At 44.0% G+C, this 19,131-nt stretch overlaps 2 protein-coding genes across 3 annotated transcripts; one reads left to right on the forward strand and one right to left on the reverse strand.

Annotated features, from left to right (window-relative positions):
- Positions 1 to 276: 276 nt before the first annotated feature.
- Positions 277 to 6,566, reverse strand: LOC124090008 (cytochrome c oxidase assembly factor 5). The gene is made up of 3 exons (XM_046440318.2): positions 6,357 to 6,566; positions 3,673 to 3,756; positions 277 to 1,490 (listed from the first exon to the last, which is right to left on the reverse strand). Exons 1-3 carry the CDS (start codon positions 6,453 to 6,455, stop codon positions 1,449 to 1,451), a joined length of 225 nt encoding a protein of 74 aa, XP_046296274.1. The 5' UTR covers positions 6,456 to 6,566; the 3' UTR covers positions 277 to 1,448.
- A 65-nt stretch (positions 6,567 to 6,631) lies between these two features.
- On the forward strand, positions 6,632 to 18,876 carry Unc50 (unc-50 inner nuclear membrane RNA binding protein). 2 transcript variants are annotated; one of them, XM_046440313.2, is made up of 6 exons: positions 6,632 to 6,781; positions 7,809 to 8,092; positions 9,177 to 9,297; positions 16,460 to 16,599; positions 16,683 to 16,784; positions 18,561 to 18,876. In XM_046440313.2, exons 2-6 carry the CDS (start codon positions 7,813 to 7,815, stop codon positions 18,695 to 18,697), a joined length of 780 nt encoding a protein of 259 aa, XP_046296269.1. In that variant the 5' UTR covers positions 6,632 to 6,781; positions 7,809 to 7,812; the 3' UTR covers positions 18,698 to 18,876. The 2 variants fall into 2 exon arrangements, with proteins under 2 accessions (XP_046296269.1, XP_046296270.1); XM_046440314.2 differs by having other exon boundaries at positions 6,644 to 6,781; positions 7,813 to 8,092.
- The last annotated feature ends 255 nt before the right edge of the window (positions 18,877 to 19,131 follow it).

A 19,131-nucleotide genomic window follows, 5' to 3' on the forward strand; every position in this document is an offset into this window, starting at 1 on the left:
TAATTCCATTTATATAACAGGTTCTGGATAGAGCAGCTTGTGGAGAGCCAGCAGTGTATCAGTAGTTGCTGAGGGAAGGGGAGTAAGGGAGATACTAACTGGTATGTATGTGTTTCTCTGGAGTGGTGGAAAGTTTTGGAAGAAATAGTGATAATGGCTGCACACACTATGCATACACTAAAAACTATCAAGTGGAAATGGTGTAAAGGTGAATTTTGTGGTATATGAACTTCTTCATTAAAGCTGTTATTCAACAAAGGTTTTATAAAATACTCCTTGAAGAGTTTATCAGAATTACATTTAATAGAAGTTGTAGCACTGTGGGGGGTGGGTAGCTCATTGCAAGGCCTTGAGGCCCAGCCCAGCACTGCAATAACCAAGAAAGTCGTAGCACTTAAACAGGTATAAGGAGTCGCTGAAGAAATCCACCACCTTCCCTTCCCCAGTGAAAAGCAGCATACACAGCAGACTTCAGTGGCATTTTGGGGGATTCTCACAACTTTAGGTGAACCTAAAGTTTTATTTAAAGGTTTTGGCTCTCTTATGTATTAAGTGATCCTGATAAAATTACCATAATCTGAAACTTGCACTTCATGTTTTCTGTATCTGCTGTCTACAGTACACACTGGTTGTTTCCGTGTACTCAAAATCCCCCTTTCCTTCAGGGAAGAGGCCTGCCATTCCACCACTGGGATTCTGCTGGGAGTGGTCAGTCACAGTGCAGGTGACCCAGGGAAGACCAGAGTTCTTCAGTAGGATTTGATTTGTGGTCCTTGGAAAGGGAAATTCACTCTCTCCTTTTTGAATAACAGATCTTAAGGATGTGAGCTTATAGCTGATACTGGTCCTGTATGTGGAGAGGGCCATCCTAAAAATGAAACCAGGAAAGGGAAAATCAGTCAGAGATAGAAGAGTCCTTGGCAACACCATGTGGGCTTGGGATCCAGCTAGGCCCTATGGCAGATTTCAAAGTTCTGAGGTTTTACTTTAGCCTCAGTGAATCAATCAAATAAAGCATTTCTTCTCCAAGGAACCAATTTATTCTAGAACTAAATAGGATAGATTAAATAAACTTTCTCAATAAACATCTTGTGGACAGCCTCCAGTGTCACATTAGTCCCTTCCAGATGTATAAATGGTGTAATATGATTAAAGAGTCAGGTTTGAAAATAACAGTTTTTCCATTTCCTGTACTTTAGGCAAAATCTCAAAACACATTATATTCCAGGCCTATAAGTGTTCAATTGAACTTATCTTCTAAAAATAACTTAGATTCAGAGAAGCATTTGCTTTATACATATTCAAAACCAAAATTCATCCAATTTCTCCAGTGTTCCATGGAGGGAAAACTGGTTCAACCAAACAGATGTAGCAAAAATTATTTCCTATTGTGGCTTTTCTGTGGAAAAATCCTTTGGTGCTTTCATCTTGCTTTCAACGTAATGGTATCAATATCCTTTTCTTCCTCTGAATCTTGATCTGGCATCCAACTGAAAATAAATGAACAATTTAATCAAATTTGATATGGTGTAATTAATTAAACACAACTTTGGTAAAGGGTGTCAGTCACCACATTAGAGAAATGAACCAGTTTCCAATAAAATCAAAAAAGGCAATTGTCAAGAGCTACCAAGAAAAAAAAAAATTATAAAGATGGCACTAAAAAGCAAGTTTCACTTCAAGGTGATTTTCTTCTTGAGTAGAATCCAAATTCTATTTATCTTTTTCTTTAAACTAAACATACATTCAGCAAACCTGCCTTCATTAAGTTTTATTTCAGTTAATATTCAAATGTATATGAAATCTTTTTTTAAATATTTATTTTTCAGTTGTAGTTAGACACAATACCTTTGTTTTATTTATTTATTTTATGTGGTGCTGAGGATCGAGCCCAGGGCTTCACATGTGCTAGGCAAGCACTCTACCACTGAGCCACAGTCCCAGCCCCTATATGAAATCTTTAAATCAATACCAACTGAGAAAAGGGGACAGAACCCTAAGAAACATTAAGACACAGTCATCTTGGGATCACAGATCCGTAATGCGCATAACCTCCTAGGCTGACAGCATGTTATTTGATTTAAGCTTCACAGAGATCCACTTCTTAACCGTGGTGGTTACAGAAAATGTTCTGAAATCATACAACGAAGCTGCATGGAAGTCAACACCATTCCCCAGAAATTCCATAGGAAGGAATTATTTGGGAGATAGGCCTTATCCATGAGTCCAACATAGCCACCCTGGAACAGCCAGCCATTCATTCTTCTCAGCACAACATAAAGTAGCTAAGAACAATATTTTCAAAGAAATAAAAATCTTTAAACCTGGGAATCATGATCAGGATGACTGGGCTGCTCATACTGAGGAAACAGCAGATTCAAATTCTTGTCTCACCCTCAGTGGGACTTAAACTCAGTCTTGAAACTAAGCAAAACTATCCATTATTTAAAGTTTATGTTCAAATGATTAGGTTTTGTCAAGCTTGTATAATGGCATTGCAGTCATGAAGAGTGACATGATTCCACTCACTGTGGAAGACTCAAGGAGGCACAGTCTTGGAGAGAGGGTGTAGGATCTACTAGTCTGCTAGAGACTTCCTTAGACAGTCTTTCCCAGTGTCAACTGAAGCTCTGCCTTGAACTGACAGCAATCAGAAGCACTTTCACTGTTTAATCTATGATTAAAAATTTCTGCAGGGGGATTATGATTTCTGAATCTTTTGGAGATCCAAGCCTGAGCTTTCAGCAGGGAATTTTGGGGAGTTTACTGTTGAGTCATTTCATATGATTCCAGAGTACAACGTGTCGTTATCTCCTACTCTAACTATTCCTTATGATTCCTCAATGCTTGAAACATGCTTAAGTTCTTCACAAGTCAAAGGCTTGCATTTTATATGGGTAACAAAACCATGTGAGGCAAGGCAAGAAAATCCTCTGCCTAAAGGCAGAAAACTGACACTTGACAAAGGAAAACAGAGTGTGGCCAAATTTAGTCTAACTTCACCCTCTCCCTGGATCAGATCTGCTGGCCGATGTCCTCAAGTTCTTTCACCTCTCATTTCCTTTGTGGACAAAGGGAAGGAACTTGCAGTGTGCTTCAATAACAAAAGCAGGCTCAGTCCCCGCTGCTGCCTTCTCTGGAGGCATGCTTAAGTTTCCAACTTCATGCGTCTCTCTCCAAGAAAAGGCTCTCAGTTCCCAATCCAAATCTCTCTGGATCTTTCAGATCAAAGAATGCTGGCCCAGAACCAAGAGGTCAGCAATGTGTGCTGGGCCAATATCCACGACCACCACTTCAGAACGCAGACAGACACTGACATTTTTCCCTTTGTCACCTAAGGCAGAAGGGCACACACCCTAGACCCTAACTGTCTATCTGCCAACGACCTGGGTTCACAGGGAATACCACTGACTTTTACCCACCTGTACTTGCCAAGATTCACACTTGGAGAAACTCATGAAGGTCAGTGATTTATCAGCATCATGACAGGATGACAGAAAGGCTGGGGGCTTTCACGAACCCTAACGTTCAACTCACAGGAAGAAACGTGTACATCCTTTTTTTCCAAATGATACCACACTGCAACCTGTTGATGACTCTTAAGTCACTCACACATTTCACTCCAGGTAGCTGATTTGTAACATAAGCTTTTAAAAATCTTTAGCCACTTACCATTGATCTTTTACACTCAAAAAATGAATACTTCAAAGCTTTGCAGTATCCTTCCTTCAAACACTGCCGAGGAGATTTTCCTTCCTGTGACAAATAAAACAGTATAAATGCCTAGGAATTTCACAAAGCAACTGTCCTTCTGAAAATAGTTATATTCAAAAATGTTAAGAGGAAACAGTCACATAGTAAATAGTTAATTCATTTTGACTATTGGTGCTTAGAGAGGAAGGGACAGAATGACAAAAATTGTCTAATTTGGAGGGGTTCCTGAGTTTTTGAAAACACTGGTTTTCCTTGAGGCTCTTTAATATTGTATATTTCCTTACATTCTTCCCTCACAAGTCTTCTCAGAAACTGGGATCTTCATCTCTTTATGGGTGAAAATTATGAATTAGGCACCCTAAAATCAGAACACCATTAACTAAACACTTTCCATGGATGTTGATGAGGTAGGCTAGATGGCTCCCTCCAGGAAGATAACCCAGATTTCGCCTGCTCTGCAGAGGGATTTCCCCTCCAGATCTTGCCTCTCCAACCACTCCCCCAATGCCTGTTTGCCAGTGACAGTCACATTCCCCTGGTTTCCATTATGGAAAAAGCTACAGGGTACCATGTCTATGTACCTATTCCCAGAAACCGTGGCCACGTTTACTCCTTGTCTCCCTAAGTCCTGGATTTCAACTATCATCTACATCAGTGAGTGGCAAAGTCTCCTGGCACCACTGTGTTCCTCCCCAAACTCTGAAGCAGTGCAGATGGGTGGTGCTGACCAAGTGGGGGTAGACAAAAGACTAAGCTGATGCCTCCTCAAACCACGTCCAAGACGTTACCATTTTCACAAGCCTTCAACTTACATTGCTGGCTGCCTGGTGAAAAGATCCATCTAGATACACTAGAGATGAAATGTTCATTCATCCCCTCCACTCCCAATGACAGACTAGTTGTCCCTCAATATCCATTCTTCCTTTTTATCAAGCATGTGGCTGGGGTAGGTTTTCCAGTCACCTGTGCAGCTGGATGTGGTCATGGGACAAGTCCTAGCCATGGAATGTGTGGGAAACGTGTAAAACTTCTGGGTTGGTCTTTAAAGAGGCTTGCCCCTTTTACTCCCTAAGATTACAAGTCCTGATGATGTAGGATCGAGGCAATTTGGGACTATGAGAGTAACATCCTGTCTCCCATCACAGGACTCACAGCCATAAGATCAAGAATGTATGGGCCCAGGAAGACAGAAAAGCCACCCAAGCCTTACAGGCATATGAGCAAACGCCAGAATTCTCTACCTTATTTAAGCGACTACTGTGGATCTCTGTAATGTTTGACCCTATGTCCTAATGCTCTCAAGATCAGCCAGTGCTCCCAAACATGCTGAGCCCAAGAACCAACCTTGTGGTTGCCTCAACCATTTTGATCTCCCAGGAGTCATAAAACCCTAAGTCTACCCCAGAAATGACTTTTGAATCGCTTTCTCCTTGCCAGATTCCTGGAACTTACAGCCTTACCATCATTATCCTGAATTTCTCTGGCCCCTTTATTTCCTTGACTCTCTTCCTTGACAGCTCCTATAACTAAATATTCACTTGTGTCAGAATTCCTGCTGACATTCGTAAGATGCTGCAGGTGGTTAAAGATTAGCAAGAAGAGACTATACCACCCATCGGCCATATGATCAATTAACTTCTTTACTCCAGAAACTAAGGAACCAAAAATCTTTATGAAGTGGCCATACAGACTTGATACAGACCTCAGCAGTTTCCCTTGGTTTTGAGTCCCTGGTGAGGAATAGTGTGTAGTGGGTGTCAGGGACACCACCCAAGTAGATTGTTATGAACCTGCAAAGTTCAATGTTTTGCCCCACTACTGCCTTTTAAACTCTAGCTTTAGTTGCCATTTGGTATGATTTAAGATCCTCACTGGCTGCAAATAGCAGTGAACAGAATATAAGTTGTGACTCAAACACTGATAAAGGGTAGATGTCCATTTGGGGGCAGCTTTGCAAAGATAATTGCACACAACTGATTGCCCTCTCATAGGTCCTGTCATTGGAAGAAGCACCTGTGGGCTTTACTTGGGCTCTAAACCAGAACCCAGGTTCTAGGTCAACTTTGAAGCTCACTGTATGTCTCAATGATCTCAGATGGGGTACCGAGAAGACTGGTGACTTGTGAGGGAAGAATGTAAGGAAATATACAAAATGTTGAAAATATTGAGCTGCTTCATTTACAAGTTCACACCTGGGCACACAGAGCACTTCAACTCAGAAACAAATTCAAACCAACACATGACAAATATAACACGGGGTCAGGCACGACTGAGCACAGGCAGGAGAAACTACTGGCCAGAACAGCGTGACTATGGAAGTCTCTTAACAATTTCGAGCAAGCAAAAAACCCGTCTCCTCTATGTCTCCAGAACTGTGCGGGATACCAGCCTTCAAAAAAAGTTTCCTGAACCGAAACCGCTTATTATTTACAAAAGCCCAAGGGGCGGGCATCGTATCTCCCTCCCCACGCGGGCGGGGAGTTGAGGTCCTGAGAGTTCAGGGGATCTGCCCACGGGGAGCAGCTGGTGTTGTGCCCTACAACCTGGACAGGACCGCCACCGCGGGCCGACTGGGAGGCCTTCGCCGAGCCCAGCCACAGGTTGCAGGCGCCGTCACCACCCAGAGCGCCCGGCCGCGCTACCTGGAGCACACAGTCCGACTGCAGCAGACAGGCGCCCAGGTCCTCCTTCACGCCCGTGCACGCGCCGCCCTCCGGCTTGTCCTCGTAATAGCGGGGCATGACGGCGCCTCCCGCCCGCGGCGGCGCGACCCTCTCGGTGCTCAACCCCAATCACCTGGCTAGGTGCGAGCGACACCCCAAGAGGAAGGCACCGGAAGATACTACAACAACTTCCGGAAGGTCTTCCCCGGTCGGGCGGAAGACATTACGAGTCCCGAGGGGCAGCGCATGCGTAGCGGAAATGGGCGCTCGTGACGTCAACCACACGCGCCCCGAGTGCCGGCTACGTTGCGGAAGGGAAGTCGCCCGGGCAGCGGCTGGGCTCGGCTGCTTGGCGGAGGTGGCGGGTAGCTCAGCTCCGGGCCGAGGCCGCAGTAGAGCTCCAGGTGAGCCCCGAGGACTGCTCCGCCCGCACGCGACTATTGTTCGCGCCGGGGGCCGTGTCTTCCGGCTGCTCGCGGCCCCGCGTCACGGCGGCTGGGGAGTGACCATGACTGTGTCCGGCCCCTCTCGGGCCTTAGGCCCGCGGTCGAATTCCTGGAGAAAATCAAAGTCGCCCATTTACATGGGAATCTCAGAGAGTTTTTAGTATAAGCATGTCCGACATGTTGCATGGGACTCCTAATTCGTTCCTTGCTCGAAATTCAAATGTAACTGGGCGGTCTGTACCTTTATTTGCTAAACCTGGCAGCCATACCCGAGGCCCCGGGCGAATGGAGAAGAGCTGGGCGGGGCGGGGCACTGTCCGCGTCCTGGAGGCCGACGAAGCGTAGTAGGGGCGTCGGGCTGCGCTCACCAGCCTTGGCCTGGCCGACTGGTCTCCCATGCTGTCATGCCTCCTGCTGAACTGCCCTGGGAGTAAAGCGCTAGGGATTGGATATTTGCTTTGTTTTTATGTCGCATTGTGATGAACAAGGAGCTTGCTGGCCTTACGCTGATGAACCTGTGTGGAAAAGCTATTGTACCTCTTCGGTAACGTTGCGTTCTAATCGGCTTCAACTAAGGTTTTCCCTTAAGGGCTTGGTGGTTACGTTCCAATCGTGGCTCCATCACTGTCTTCGTGCTCATAGGGAGGTCAGTTCACCTCCCTGTGCCTCTCCCTCTGCCAACATTAGCTACCTGGGAGGGCTGTCTGAGGATCGAGTGAGGTGAAGTGTGGGAACAGCCTGGACCCTGGATAAGTGTTTGATGGTTCTGAATCCCATAGTGTTGCCCTGGCCTGAAGTGGGCAGCAGTTCTGCAGCCTCAAGACAAGCCTCAGAACCAACTCCGGTTGCTTTTGACCCCTGACCCTTCTGAAGGGTGGAAGAGAAAATGTAAAGTGACCTCCTTGCCAAATAACACAGAAGAGGGGTGCTGATAGCCAAACATTTCTTCATATTGCATGTAAAAGAATTGTTTTCTTCCATCTAGGAAGATGTTACCAAGTACTTCAGTGAATTCCTCAGTGCAGGGGAACGGAGTCTTGAATTCCAGGGATGCAGCAAGACACACAGCTGGAGCAAAACGCTACAAATACCTCAGGAGGCTTTTTCGATTTCGCCAGATGGACTTTGAGTTTGCTGCCTGGCAGATGCTCTACCTGTTCACTTCCCCACAGAGGGTTTATAGGAACTTTCATTACCGGAAGCAGACAAAGGACCAGTGGGCCAGAGATGACCCTGCTTTCTTGGTCTTATTAAGTATCTGGCTCTGTGGTAAGTGTTAGTTTCTGCAATAGAGTTGAAGAACAAATTGAGCTTTTCAGATTAGGCTTATCATTTGAAGGATCCTTTGATATAATGTGTTTTGGGTTCAAATTTGGGGATATCTGAAGCTGTTTTTTCTGTACCTTCAAAAATCACAGGAAAGGTTAATTCCTCCTAGTTCTACAGGTCTCAGTCCAATGCCAGAGTAAATTAAATTGCTGCTTTGGGACCTTGAAGAGCAGGGGGAAAAATTCACTCCATGTCTTTTAACTATAGTGAACCAATACCCAAACTCCAACTTGCTGTGAAAAGGAATGTCAGGATTGGACATGGTATTTCACGATTAAGTAAATCCAGAGAGTTCCAAAATACCAACATGAACTTGAAAACCTGTTTTTAAGTTCTCCAGTAGTATAATGAAAGTGCATCAGTCAAAAGTGATAGAGTGTTTTTCACTTTTAACTGGACTTAAAATACATGAGTGCCTTTTCTGTCCGGTGGTGTTTGGAATGCTGGCCTGTCACCGTAAACTACCTACCTTGACAAACAAACTATCTATAGCCCAGTGTGGTTCCCGGTTGCTACATCAGTTACATATGACACATCCTGGGAGTTTTGTTTTGGTCTCTCTGTCTCACTAGACTATGGGTCTTTGGAGGCCAAGATTGTCACTCGCCTTTCCATTGCTGTAACAAAATACTTGAGAAACAATTTATAAGGAGGGAATTTTTATTTTGGCTCATGGTTTCAGAGGTATGAATTCATGGTCACTTGACCCTGTTGCTGTATTGAAGCAAAACATCATGGTGGGGAGTTCATGGTAGAGTAAAACTGCTCATCTCCCAATGGCCAGGAAACAGGAAGGGACCAGGGTCCCAATCTCCCCTTCAAGGGCACACTCCCAGTGACCTAACTTCCTTCCACTAGGCCCCACCTCCTGAAGGTTCTATCAGCTCCTGGTAGCACCAGGGTTGACAATTGAGCCTTTAGTACATGGGCCTTTGGGGGGCGTGTAAGGACCAAACCCTGACACCAAGGCCAGTGCCCTGTACCCAGCGAGTGTCTGAGTGAATCTTGTGAATCTTTCTTTCAGTATCCACTATAGGATTTGGCTTTGTGCTGGACATGGGATTTTTTGAGACGATAAAGCTTCTCCTGTGGGTCGTGTTCATAGATTGTGTGGGTGTTGGTCTTCTGATATCAACTTTAATGTGGTAAGTAATTAACTTTGGCTTTGCAGTTACTGTGGAGGCTCCATTTGTTCACCTTAGAGGTACATACCTGATGGAAAGTGACACCAAGATGGAGTGGTGGCCCCTGTATTAGGAAAACAGGATGGAACATTTTAGTCACAGTGCGACTTGGGTTCAAATGCCAATGCAGCCATTTGTGTCATGTGTAGTCCAAGTCTCACCTTTTGTAAAATGAATTACCTGTTTTGTCAGATTTTTGAGAGGATTGTGGTATAATAAGCACTTGGAATGTACTTAAGTGCTAATGTAGCTATTACTATCTTAAACAAAACTTCCAAGACTGGAACCTTTGGTGATACCAACCTTTTATTTTCTTTGTAACTTCTGACTCATAAAGTGCGGGTTTTGTATATACTAGGTAGTTAATAAATGCTTTGTACTATTAATGTAAAATTTTTAAATGAGGCCATAGTTAATATTGCTAACTAATTACATTTATTACAAAGCTACCCAGGAAAATGGTACAGTCTATGAAAAAAAAATTGAGAAATGAGGTTTTCAAAGGAATCGTTTATAGCAAGTGTTCTGCCCTGAATGCAGATTCTGAAGGCCCCAGAAACGGTGTTGTCCAGTTGAGCACTTTCGATATGAATTTATATCATAGTGTGAGTTAAATAGATACTATCTTTGAGAACCAGTGTTTGAGCTGTGAATCCTGTGAGGAACTAAAACTAGAAAGGATTCCATGTAACCGCGGCCATACCAGAGGTCCACTGGAACCAGCATGAAGTGGTGGGTGGGGAAACATGGGACCTCTGACCGCTGGTACCTGGACTTGCAGGTGCAGAGGCACAGAAGTGAGAGACAGCATGCCAGGTCTGGGGTGGAGAGTGACCCTGAGGGTGACTAGGGAGGAGATGAGACTAGAGAAGTCAACCTCGATGCCATTCGGAAAAAAGAGGACCTGTTCTCCCAGGCTGCACGTGTGACTGGAGGGTAGAGAGGTGGAGCTCAGGGCTCGGAAGGGAGGGAATCATGTCAGTTTCACGCTTAGGCAAAGTCTTCCCTGGCAGTGAACGAGGAGGTAGAAAAGGGTCAAGGCCAGAGAGTTGGCAGGGGCTCTACGAAGAGCAGAGGGGGCCCAGAGTAGTGTGGTGGTAACAGTGGGGTGGACTGAAGAGCATCCCATGGAAACAGGATATGGTGGGGGACAGGAAAGAGATGGGGCAGCCACAGCCTCCTTCAGGATGGCCTTCGACAAGTGCAAATGAGCATGCCATGTCAGGTGTGTGGAGCTCAGGGGGCCCGTGGAGTTCGGGGGCATGCGGAGTATTTAGTGGAAGTGAGGGTCAATGGGCCTGAGGTCTCTATTCTGATTTGAAACTTGGAGACCAGAGTCTGGCCCAAGCTGTGGATGTGAGTGGTGTCCTTGATGCAGGTGGGAGGGGAAGCCACGGTTGTCTTGGAGCTCTCTGAAGGAACAGCTCTATCCCATTAACGGTGAGCAGGGGAACAGAGCTCCTCGGGGTGAGCCACATGCTATTACATGAAAGTCTTTTTCATTCAAAATTATTTAATTATACATATTTGTGGTGTTCTCTGCAGTGATTGGATACGTATATACAATGTGTAATGATCAGATCAAGGTAATTAGCATTTCCAGCTCCTTAAACATTTTTAAATTTTTGGTGTTGGGAACCTTTGAACTCCTAGTTCTTTGTAAAGTGTACAATAAATCGATGTGAACTGTAGGCACCCCCTGTGCTGTGGAGCAGAGCTCACGCCTCCTGTCTAACTGGCTTTGGATACCCAAGACTGCCGCAGTCTGGCTGGGCACAATCAGGAGCCACTTGTCAAAAGAAACTAACTTTATTTTTAGAACCACACACGACAAACAAAATAGTCTCTCAGGAAAAACCCTCAGAGCCTCAACTGCCACCACCGGCTTTCCCCAAGCCTCTCTCTCCCACACAAGCTTCTCTCCACCTCCCACAATCCTCCTGCTCTTGAGGCCGATTGGCTGGGTCACGTGGGCGGAGCCAAAAAAGTCCCCCAATGAGCAGCTCCGTGGTCTGAAAGGGCAGGGAAACAGTCCAATGAGCATCACCGCAGAGGAGCCAATCAGCTAGATGTTGCTGGGGCCGAGGAGCCAATCAGCTAGATGTTGCTGGGGCCGCTGTGAGCCAATCATCAGCCAGCAGCTGGAAGTTTGCTGGCAGCTGGAAGTTTGCTGGGGCCCCTTTGGCTGTGGCTCTCAACATCTCCCCCTCTCTGTTTAAACAACAAGCATGTGGCTTAGGGGCCGTGCCTGTTAGGCAGTCCAATTCAACATATGGTCCTTACCCGTCATCGGATGAACTGACCTCTAGGCGTCAGCCTCCTGTCTTAGGTTGGTACCACTGCAATTGGATCATACCCGTCACTGACTACCGGTCCAGCATACAGCCATACTTGTGGATAGGCCTTTGCACCTGTGGGGGGGTGAGGTTCTTTGCCTCACCTCTGTTGGCCCCCAAATTTTAGACCATCACTAGTAGAGGAGGATGCAAAATGCCATGACATTAAGCCAATTGAGGGCTCCTTTGAAAAATTGTACCACCGGTGACACCATCAGCAAAAATACTCCAGCACTACCACAATTCGCTGTACCAACAGATAGTTCACAATGCATACAGGTGAGCTCACAATGTGTCCAGGCAAGTTCTGCAAGCAGTTCAGTGATGGCTATTGTAGAAGCTGTAGATTGGTTTTATCTTTGACTTCACCAGCACTGGGATGAAGATAGGAATTCTGGCAATAATGGCTAAAGAAAAAATTATGTAACATTCCAGAAGGCACTAAAAGAAAATAATTTTCTTAACAATTTACATTGTCTTCACCGGCACTGGGATGAAGATAGGAATTCTGGCAATAATGGCTAAAGAAAAAATTATGTAACACTACAGAAGGCACTAAAAGAAAATAATTTTCTTAACAATTTACATTATCTTTAAGAGAATTATTAAATATAATGAAAAGGAAAGGTGAAAGTAAACAAACAGATCTGTTAACCTTCTTTTTTGTTTACATATTAAAACAATCCTCAACAGTTGTTTACCCAATTTAAATAAAACCATATAAATCACGTGAAAAAAAAATATTTGGATCCATTTTATCATGAGCGCTCATCATATATGATATATGGACATACGTACATTCAAACATATAACACAAAACACAAGTGTGCACACATAATATAATACATACAACACATAACATTATAGTAAAGGCCTTATAACTTTTTACAGGTGAAATCTCCATTGCAATGTTTAAAAACTCTATAGTCAAAAAATAGAACTGATCAGCAAAACATTAACCTAGGTCTGTATGAGCTCAAAAAACAAAATAGAACTTCATGATATGGCAAAGGGCAATAATAAAATAGATATTGAAAAAAGCATCCTGGTTCTGTTGCAGATGTAAGAATAGCCAAACTGGAGTTTTGGATATCAGTTGTTATGGATTTGAGCCAAATCATCTTCTTTTTGGTCTGTAGAAATCGCTTTAGTTAATCTTTCTGGAATCCAAATCGGCTGCTGTTCTCCCTGTGGAAACACATAAACAGACCCCCGACTCCAGACAATCACTGGGTCAGGACCTTGGTTAATCTCTCTGGAATCCAAATCGGCTGCTGTTCTCCCTGTGGAAACACACAAACAGACCCCCGACTCCAGACAATTACTGGGTCAGGACCTTTCCATTGTCCTGTTAGAATATCCTTCCAAAGTACCTTGGGCTTATGTACATTTTTTGGACACATATGCCTTTCTGCAGCACTAAGTCCTGATGAATCCAAATTTAAAAAGTTTAGAGTAAAAAGGGTTATTTTAAGTTTATCTTTGGGGAATATATACCCCTTCCCAATTCCTTCTTTTTGCTTTAATAAGTACATTTTAATAGTTTGATGAGCTCTTTCAACTATGCCTTGTCCCTGTGGATTGTATGGGATTCCTGTTATATGAGTAATGCCAAATGTTGAGCAAAATTGTTTAAAAGAGGTAGAAGTATAACCAGGGGCATTATCTGTTTTTAACTGTTTTGGAACACCCACAGTGGCAAAATTTTGTAAGCAATGAGCTATAACATCTTTAGTTTTTTCTCCGGCATGAAGGGAGCCCATCAAAAATCCAGAAGAAGTATCAACTGTAACATGCAAATATTTTAATTTTCCAAATTCTGGCAAGTGTGTGACGTCCATCTGCCAAATATGGTTAGGTATCAATCCTCTAGGATTGACTCCAAGATTAACTTGTGGTAAAAAGGTCACACAATTTTGACATTGTTTTATTATTTGTCTAGCTTGTTCCTTAGTTATTTTAAAACGCTTTTGTAAAGTATTAGCATTGACATGGAACTTTTTATGAAAATTTATAGCTTCTTCTAGTGTAGAGAAAATATGTATGTCATGTGTAGTTTTATCTGCTAAATCATTGCCCAAACTAAGGGCTCCAGGCAATCCTGTATGTGCCCTGATATGTCCTATAAAGAATGGATCTTTTCTGTCCCAGATTAGACTTTGTATAGTGGAAAGCAAAGAGAAAACAGTAGAAGAAGGGGAAATCCTACCAGCATCTTCAAGAGATACTATAGCATTAACTACATACTGACTATCAGAAAATAAATTAAATACAGAATCTTTAAACATCACAAAAGCTTGTAAAACTGCATTAAGCTCTACCTTTTGAGCTGATTGTTTGGGTACTAAAAATGTAAAAGTTTGATCAGGGGTAACTACTGCTGCTGTACCATTATTTGACCCATCAGTGAATATATTTGGAGCATTCATGATAGGTGTTTTTCTTGTCATTTTTGGAAAAATTACAGGATGCAATGACCAAAAAGACAATAAAGGATTAGATGGTAAGTGGTTATCAAATGAAACATTAGATTTACACATGATTATTGCCCAAGTATTTAACTCATTAGCTAACTCATCAATTTGATTCATAGTATATGGAGTAATAATTTTATTGGGAGAAATTCCAAACACTCCCTTTGCTGCTTTTATTCCTTTGAGTATTAATTGTCCTACAGCCTCAGGATACCTAGTAAGAATAGTGTTAGGAGAATAAGATAAATGTATCCATAATAATGGACCTTCTTGCCAAAATACTCCTGTAGGAATATTTTTTGTTGGTAGTACAATAAATAATAAAGGCAAACTTATATCAATTCTATCCAAATGCATATTTTCCATATATGTTTCAATGATTTTTAATGCCTTCTTGCTTCAGGCGTTAACATTCGGGGTGAATTTGGATCTGATGGACCTTTTAGGATATCAAATAAAGGTCCCAACTCTCCTGTTGGTATACCTAAATAAGGCCTTATCCAATTTATGTCTCCTAATAACTTTTGAAAGTCATTAAGTGATTTGAGTTGATCTACTCGTATTTGAATTTTTGGTGGACGGACCATGGTTGAGGATAATAGAACTCCTAAATAATTAATTGGAAAATTTAATTGTACTTTATCTATTGCTATCTCTAGATTATAATTTTTTAATAAGTTTGTAAGTGTGGCATAACATTCTAGCAATGTGTTTTTATCTTTGTGTGCTAATAATACATCATCCATATAGTGAAATATTTGTAGTTCAGGATTTTGATTTCTAAGTGGCTGGATTACTTTGTTAACATAAATTTGACACATAGTTGGGCTGTTAGCCATCCCTTGAGGGAGTACTTTCCATTCATATCTCTGATCAGGACCTTCATGATTCAGTGCAGGGATAGTAAATGCAAAACGTGGACTATCCTCAGGATGAATTGGAATTGAAAAAAAACAATCTTTAATATCTATAACTAAAACATACCAGGTTTTTGGCAAAGCAGACAACTGAGGAATCCCTGATTGAGCAGGTCCCATAATAACCATCTCATTATTAATCTCTCTGGAAGACCCAGCTTCTTGCAACCACCTCCCCGCTCTTCCCTGCCTCTGGTTCCACTCTTTAGATGACTAAGTGAGGGACTGTTTATTACACTGCACCATGTTCTCCCTGTTTCTTTATTTTCTATTTTTATCTCCTCTGTAGGAAGAGAATTTTCTTAATTGTGTCCTTGAATTGAAATGCCTTGGCACATAGAAAAGGTACATTGAATTTCCACAAATGACCCGCGTTGTTCTTTGAAGAGCTCCCTTTTTGTTTCGTGGACATTATCCCCTTCAATCACTCACCAATTACCTGAGCTGGTGGCTGCGCGGAGAACAGTGACAGCTGAGTAATTCGTATTCCTGTGGCTGGACATGCCGCCGGCCCTCTTCTCTTTGTCTCTTCCTGTCCTCCTCACCTTTTAATAGAGAGTTGACAGGCCTCAGTCTTGCCTTGGTCCCTGTGTTCTCCTGGTGATGTCCTTCAGGCTCATGGCTGTCAAGATCCCCCCACACTGAAGCTTCTGTTCTAGTTCGACCTCGCTCTCCCCCAAGCTGCGGACTTCCTGCCCATCTCCGGACTCCATGCTGGCGGCTCCTTCAACGTCCCCAGTCCAGCTCCAGGCTCCCCTTGACTCTTCCTTATTTCTCAGACCCCCCTCCGACATTAATCCTGTCGGCTCCGCTCCCAGGTCCAGAGCGTCTTGCATCCCCCACCTCCGTTGCTCCTACTGCTCTGGGCTCTTGTCCACAGCAGCCTTCCCTCTCCCTCCTTGACTTGTCACTATAGTCTGTTCTCAGACTGGCTCCAGAGAACCTGCGGAACATTTCAGCCAGGCCCTGCTTGCCAGCCCATGGCTTCTCTCTCCACCAACATTGAAAGCCACGTCTTAGAGTGGCCACAGGCACCAGGAAATCTGGCTCTGCTTTCTCTTCAGGCTTCCCTTCCTGGCCCATCCCTCCAGGCACACCTGCCTTCTTAGCCTTTCCTCCAGGAAGCCAGGTGCCACCACTGCCCTCTGGTCTTTACCCCAACATAAACTTTGACTAGAAAATTTGCGCATGTTCTGTCCTTGCTGCTGCTGTACTTTTCTCCATGGCACCCTCTGACAGATGCCAGCGTTCCGTGTCCTCCCTCTAGACAGAGCCTGGAGCGCCAGCTCACCCTGAGCTCCAGAATCTAGAGCAGTGTCTGGTCTGTAGAAGGCAATAAGTGCAAAAAGAGTTAATTTTACTGTATTATGAAGGGAATCTTAATCTCACCCTTTAGGTTCATCTCCAACAAGTATCTAGTAAAGCGACAAAGCAGAGACTGTGACGTGGAGTGGGGCTATGCCTTCGACGTGCACCTCAATGCCTTCTACCCGCTCCTGGTCATTCTGCATTTCATCCAGCTGTTCTTCATCAACCGTAAGTAAGACTGACTTCTCAGCTGTCGCCCATGCTCCCTGTGTGCACTGGGAAGAGACTCACTTGTGCATTTCTCCTGGCAGATGTTATCCTAACAGACACATTTATTGGATATTTAGTTGGAAATACCTTATGGCTGATTGCAGTTGGCTATTACATCTATGTAACCTTCCTAGGATACAGTGGTAAGTACCGTAAGAAATTGGATGGGTGCCTGCGTAGATGACAGGGAGGGGGCAAGTTGTAACACATACTCCCAGTTTACCATTATGGAGCACTGACAGGCCCCGCCCCAAGTATATTATGTAATCCTTATAACAATGATGATACAGGTTCACTTGTTCCCATTTTCCAGTGAGGAAACTGCGAAAGATTAACTTGTCTATGGTCTCCCAGCTAGAGAGTGGTCTAGCTGGTATATGATAAATTTCATAATCTCCTGGCACCATGTTAAATCATGCTGACATCTCCAAGCTGCTGGCAGGAGTTGGTCTCCAGTCTCTTCTGCATGTTCAGTTCCAGGTCACTGATACCAAGGCAGAGTGGGGAAGGGTCTGGGCTTGCAGGCCTGTGACTGGAGCTGTTGAAAACCTTTTTGCACCATTTTCTTTTTTTGTGATCGTGTATGGTTCTGTAGATGATCACAGACAATTAGACCCAACTTTTATTGACCTCAGGATGTTTGCCAATTTACTTTTTTTGTTGTTGTTGTTGTTACCAGAGATTGAACTTGGGCATTTGGCCACTGAGCCACATCCCCAGCCCTATTTTGTATTTTACTGGAGACAGCGTCTCTTTGAGTTGTTTAGTAGCTCACTTTTGCTGAGGCTGGCATTGAACTTGAGACCCTCTTCCTTCAGCCTCCTGAGCCGCTTGGGATTACAGGTGTGCACCATGGTGCCTGGCCTGCCAATTTACTCTTAAATCCTGTTGTCAGCTCAGTTTTCTTAATATGAATAACGTTCTTAACATTAGTCTTCATGCATATTATCTCTTACGAGCCAGGTGTGGTAGTGCGTGCCTATAATCTCAGTTGTTCAGGAAGCAGGAGAGTCACAAGCTGGAGGTCAGGCTGGGGATGTAGTTCAGAGCTGGAGCATTCGACTAGCATGTTTGAGGTCCTGAGTTTGATCCCCCAGTACCAGCCTCCAAAAAAGGCTCTCCAGTGGAAAATAAAATCTAGAGCTCCCACATATTTTAGCCCTTCCTGTTCTTCTGGGTGGTCAGAACCTTGCTGTCAGCAGCTTTTACTTTCCTCAGACTGGTCCTTTGGATAGAGCTGTTCCCAGCTCTCAGCTGATTTGCCAGGATCACTTATCCCCTTCACCGCACTGCCTGGTGTGGGTACTGCCAGTCCTTCCCCTGCTCTAGGGCCGGGTTTGTGACCAGATTCAAGCTTCTAGTTGTCACATAATTGGGGAAGGTTGTGGTCGGTGTCGTGGTGCAACACTTGGCCCTCCTATGTGGGGAACGCTCTCCTGGGATCTTCCTGTGGGCAAGACATTCCAAGTCGAGTGCAGAGGGGGCCCCCAGACTAAGTGATATCTGGGAACCGTGGGGGTGTAATGGCTTTTGCACTGGAAACTTTCAAATGGCTAAGATTGTTTTTCCCCTCCATCATCATCTGTCTCAGTACCTTAAGATAGGCTTCTGAGGTGGTCACTGTCCTGGTCAGTATTTGTAATGTCCCTCGCTCAGTCCTAAGGGTAGCAAAACAGTATTTATAGTTCTACAAACAGCACCATGTACCTTTTTAAAAACATTTTTAGTTGTAGGAGGACCCCTTTATTTTAATGTGGTGCCGAGGATCAAACCTAGTGCCTCAGATGTGCCCGGCAAGCGCTCTTACCACTGAGCCACAGACCTGCATCACGTGCTTTTTGGTCCCACATGTTGAAGAGCAAGCTGTGTTTTGGAATGTTCATTTTTTAAGAAATAATTTGGATTTGTTTCCCTTCCAGCATTGCCCTTTTTGAAAAACACAGTAATTCTTCTCTATCCGTTTGCACCTCTGATCCTACTGTATGGGCTGTCGCTGGCACTAGGCTGGAACTTCACCCGTGCTCTGTGTTCTTTCTATAAGTATCGAGTGAAATGAAGAGAAAGGTGGCAATACCCAGCTTGACTGTCAACAGTATTGGTGAGGTGATGATTTCTTGTAAAACTTGTAAATAAACTCTTTGTAGATATCTTAAAGGTGTAAAGTTTACAGATTTGAGGAGATATGCTAACACTGTGGTCAAGTACATTCCTTCAATAAATATTTTTTAAACTAAAGCATGCATGTGGTAATATGGGCACCCAGGAGCCATACATAACTTTCATATGAATTGATTTTGGACAAGGGGCTACCCTCAGTCTCCCCCAAGCCTCTTTAACCTGTAGTGCAGCTGTGTAGTAGAGGCCCTGTTGTCACTGATAGTGTGGCTTGCCGAGAAAGGAGGACACAAAGCAGAAACTCCCATGATACACTAGCCTGAGGCAGTCAGTGCTGGGGGCTAAGCAAACACCTGTATAAACAGTGTCCATCTG

The sequence above is a fragment of the Marmota monax genome, unplaced genomic scaffold, assembly GCF_021218885.2.
Source record: "Marmota monax isolate L192 unplaced genomic scaffold, Marmota_monax_Labrador192_F-V1.1 WCK01_AAM20220418_F8-fsc00210, whole genome shotgun sequence".
In the NCBI taxonomy this organism is placed as follows: Eukaryota; Metazoa; Chordata; class Mammalia; order Rodentia; family Sciuridae; genus Marmota; species Marmota monax.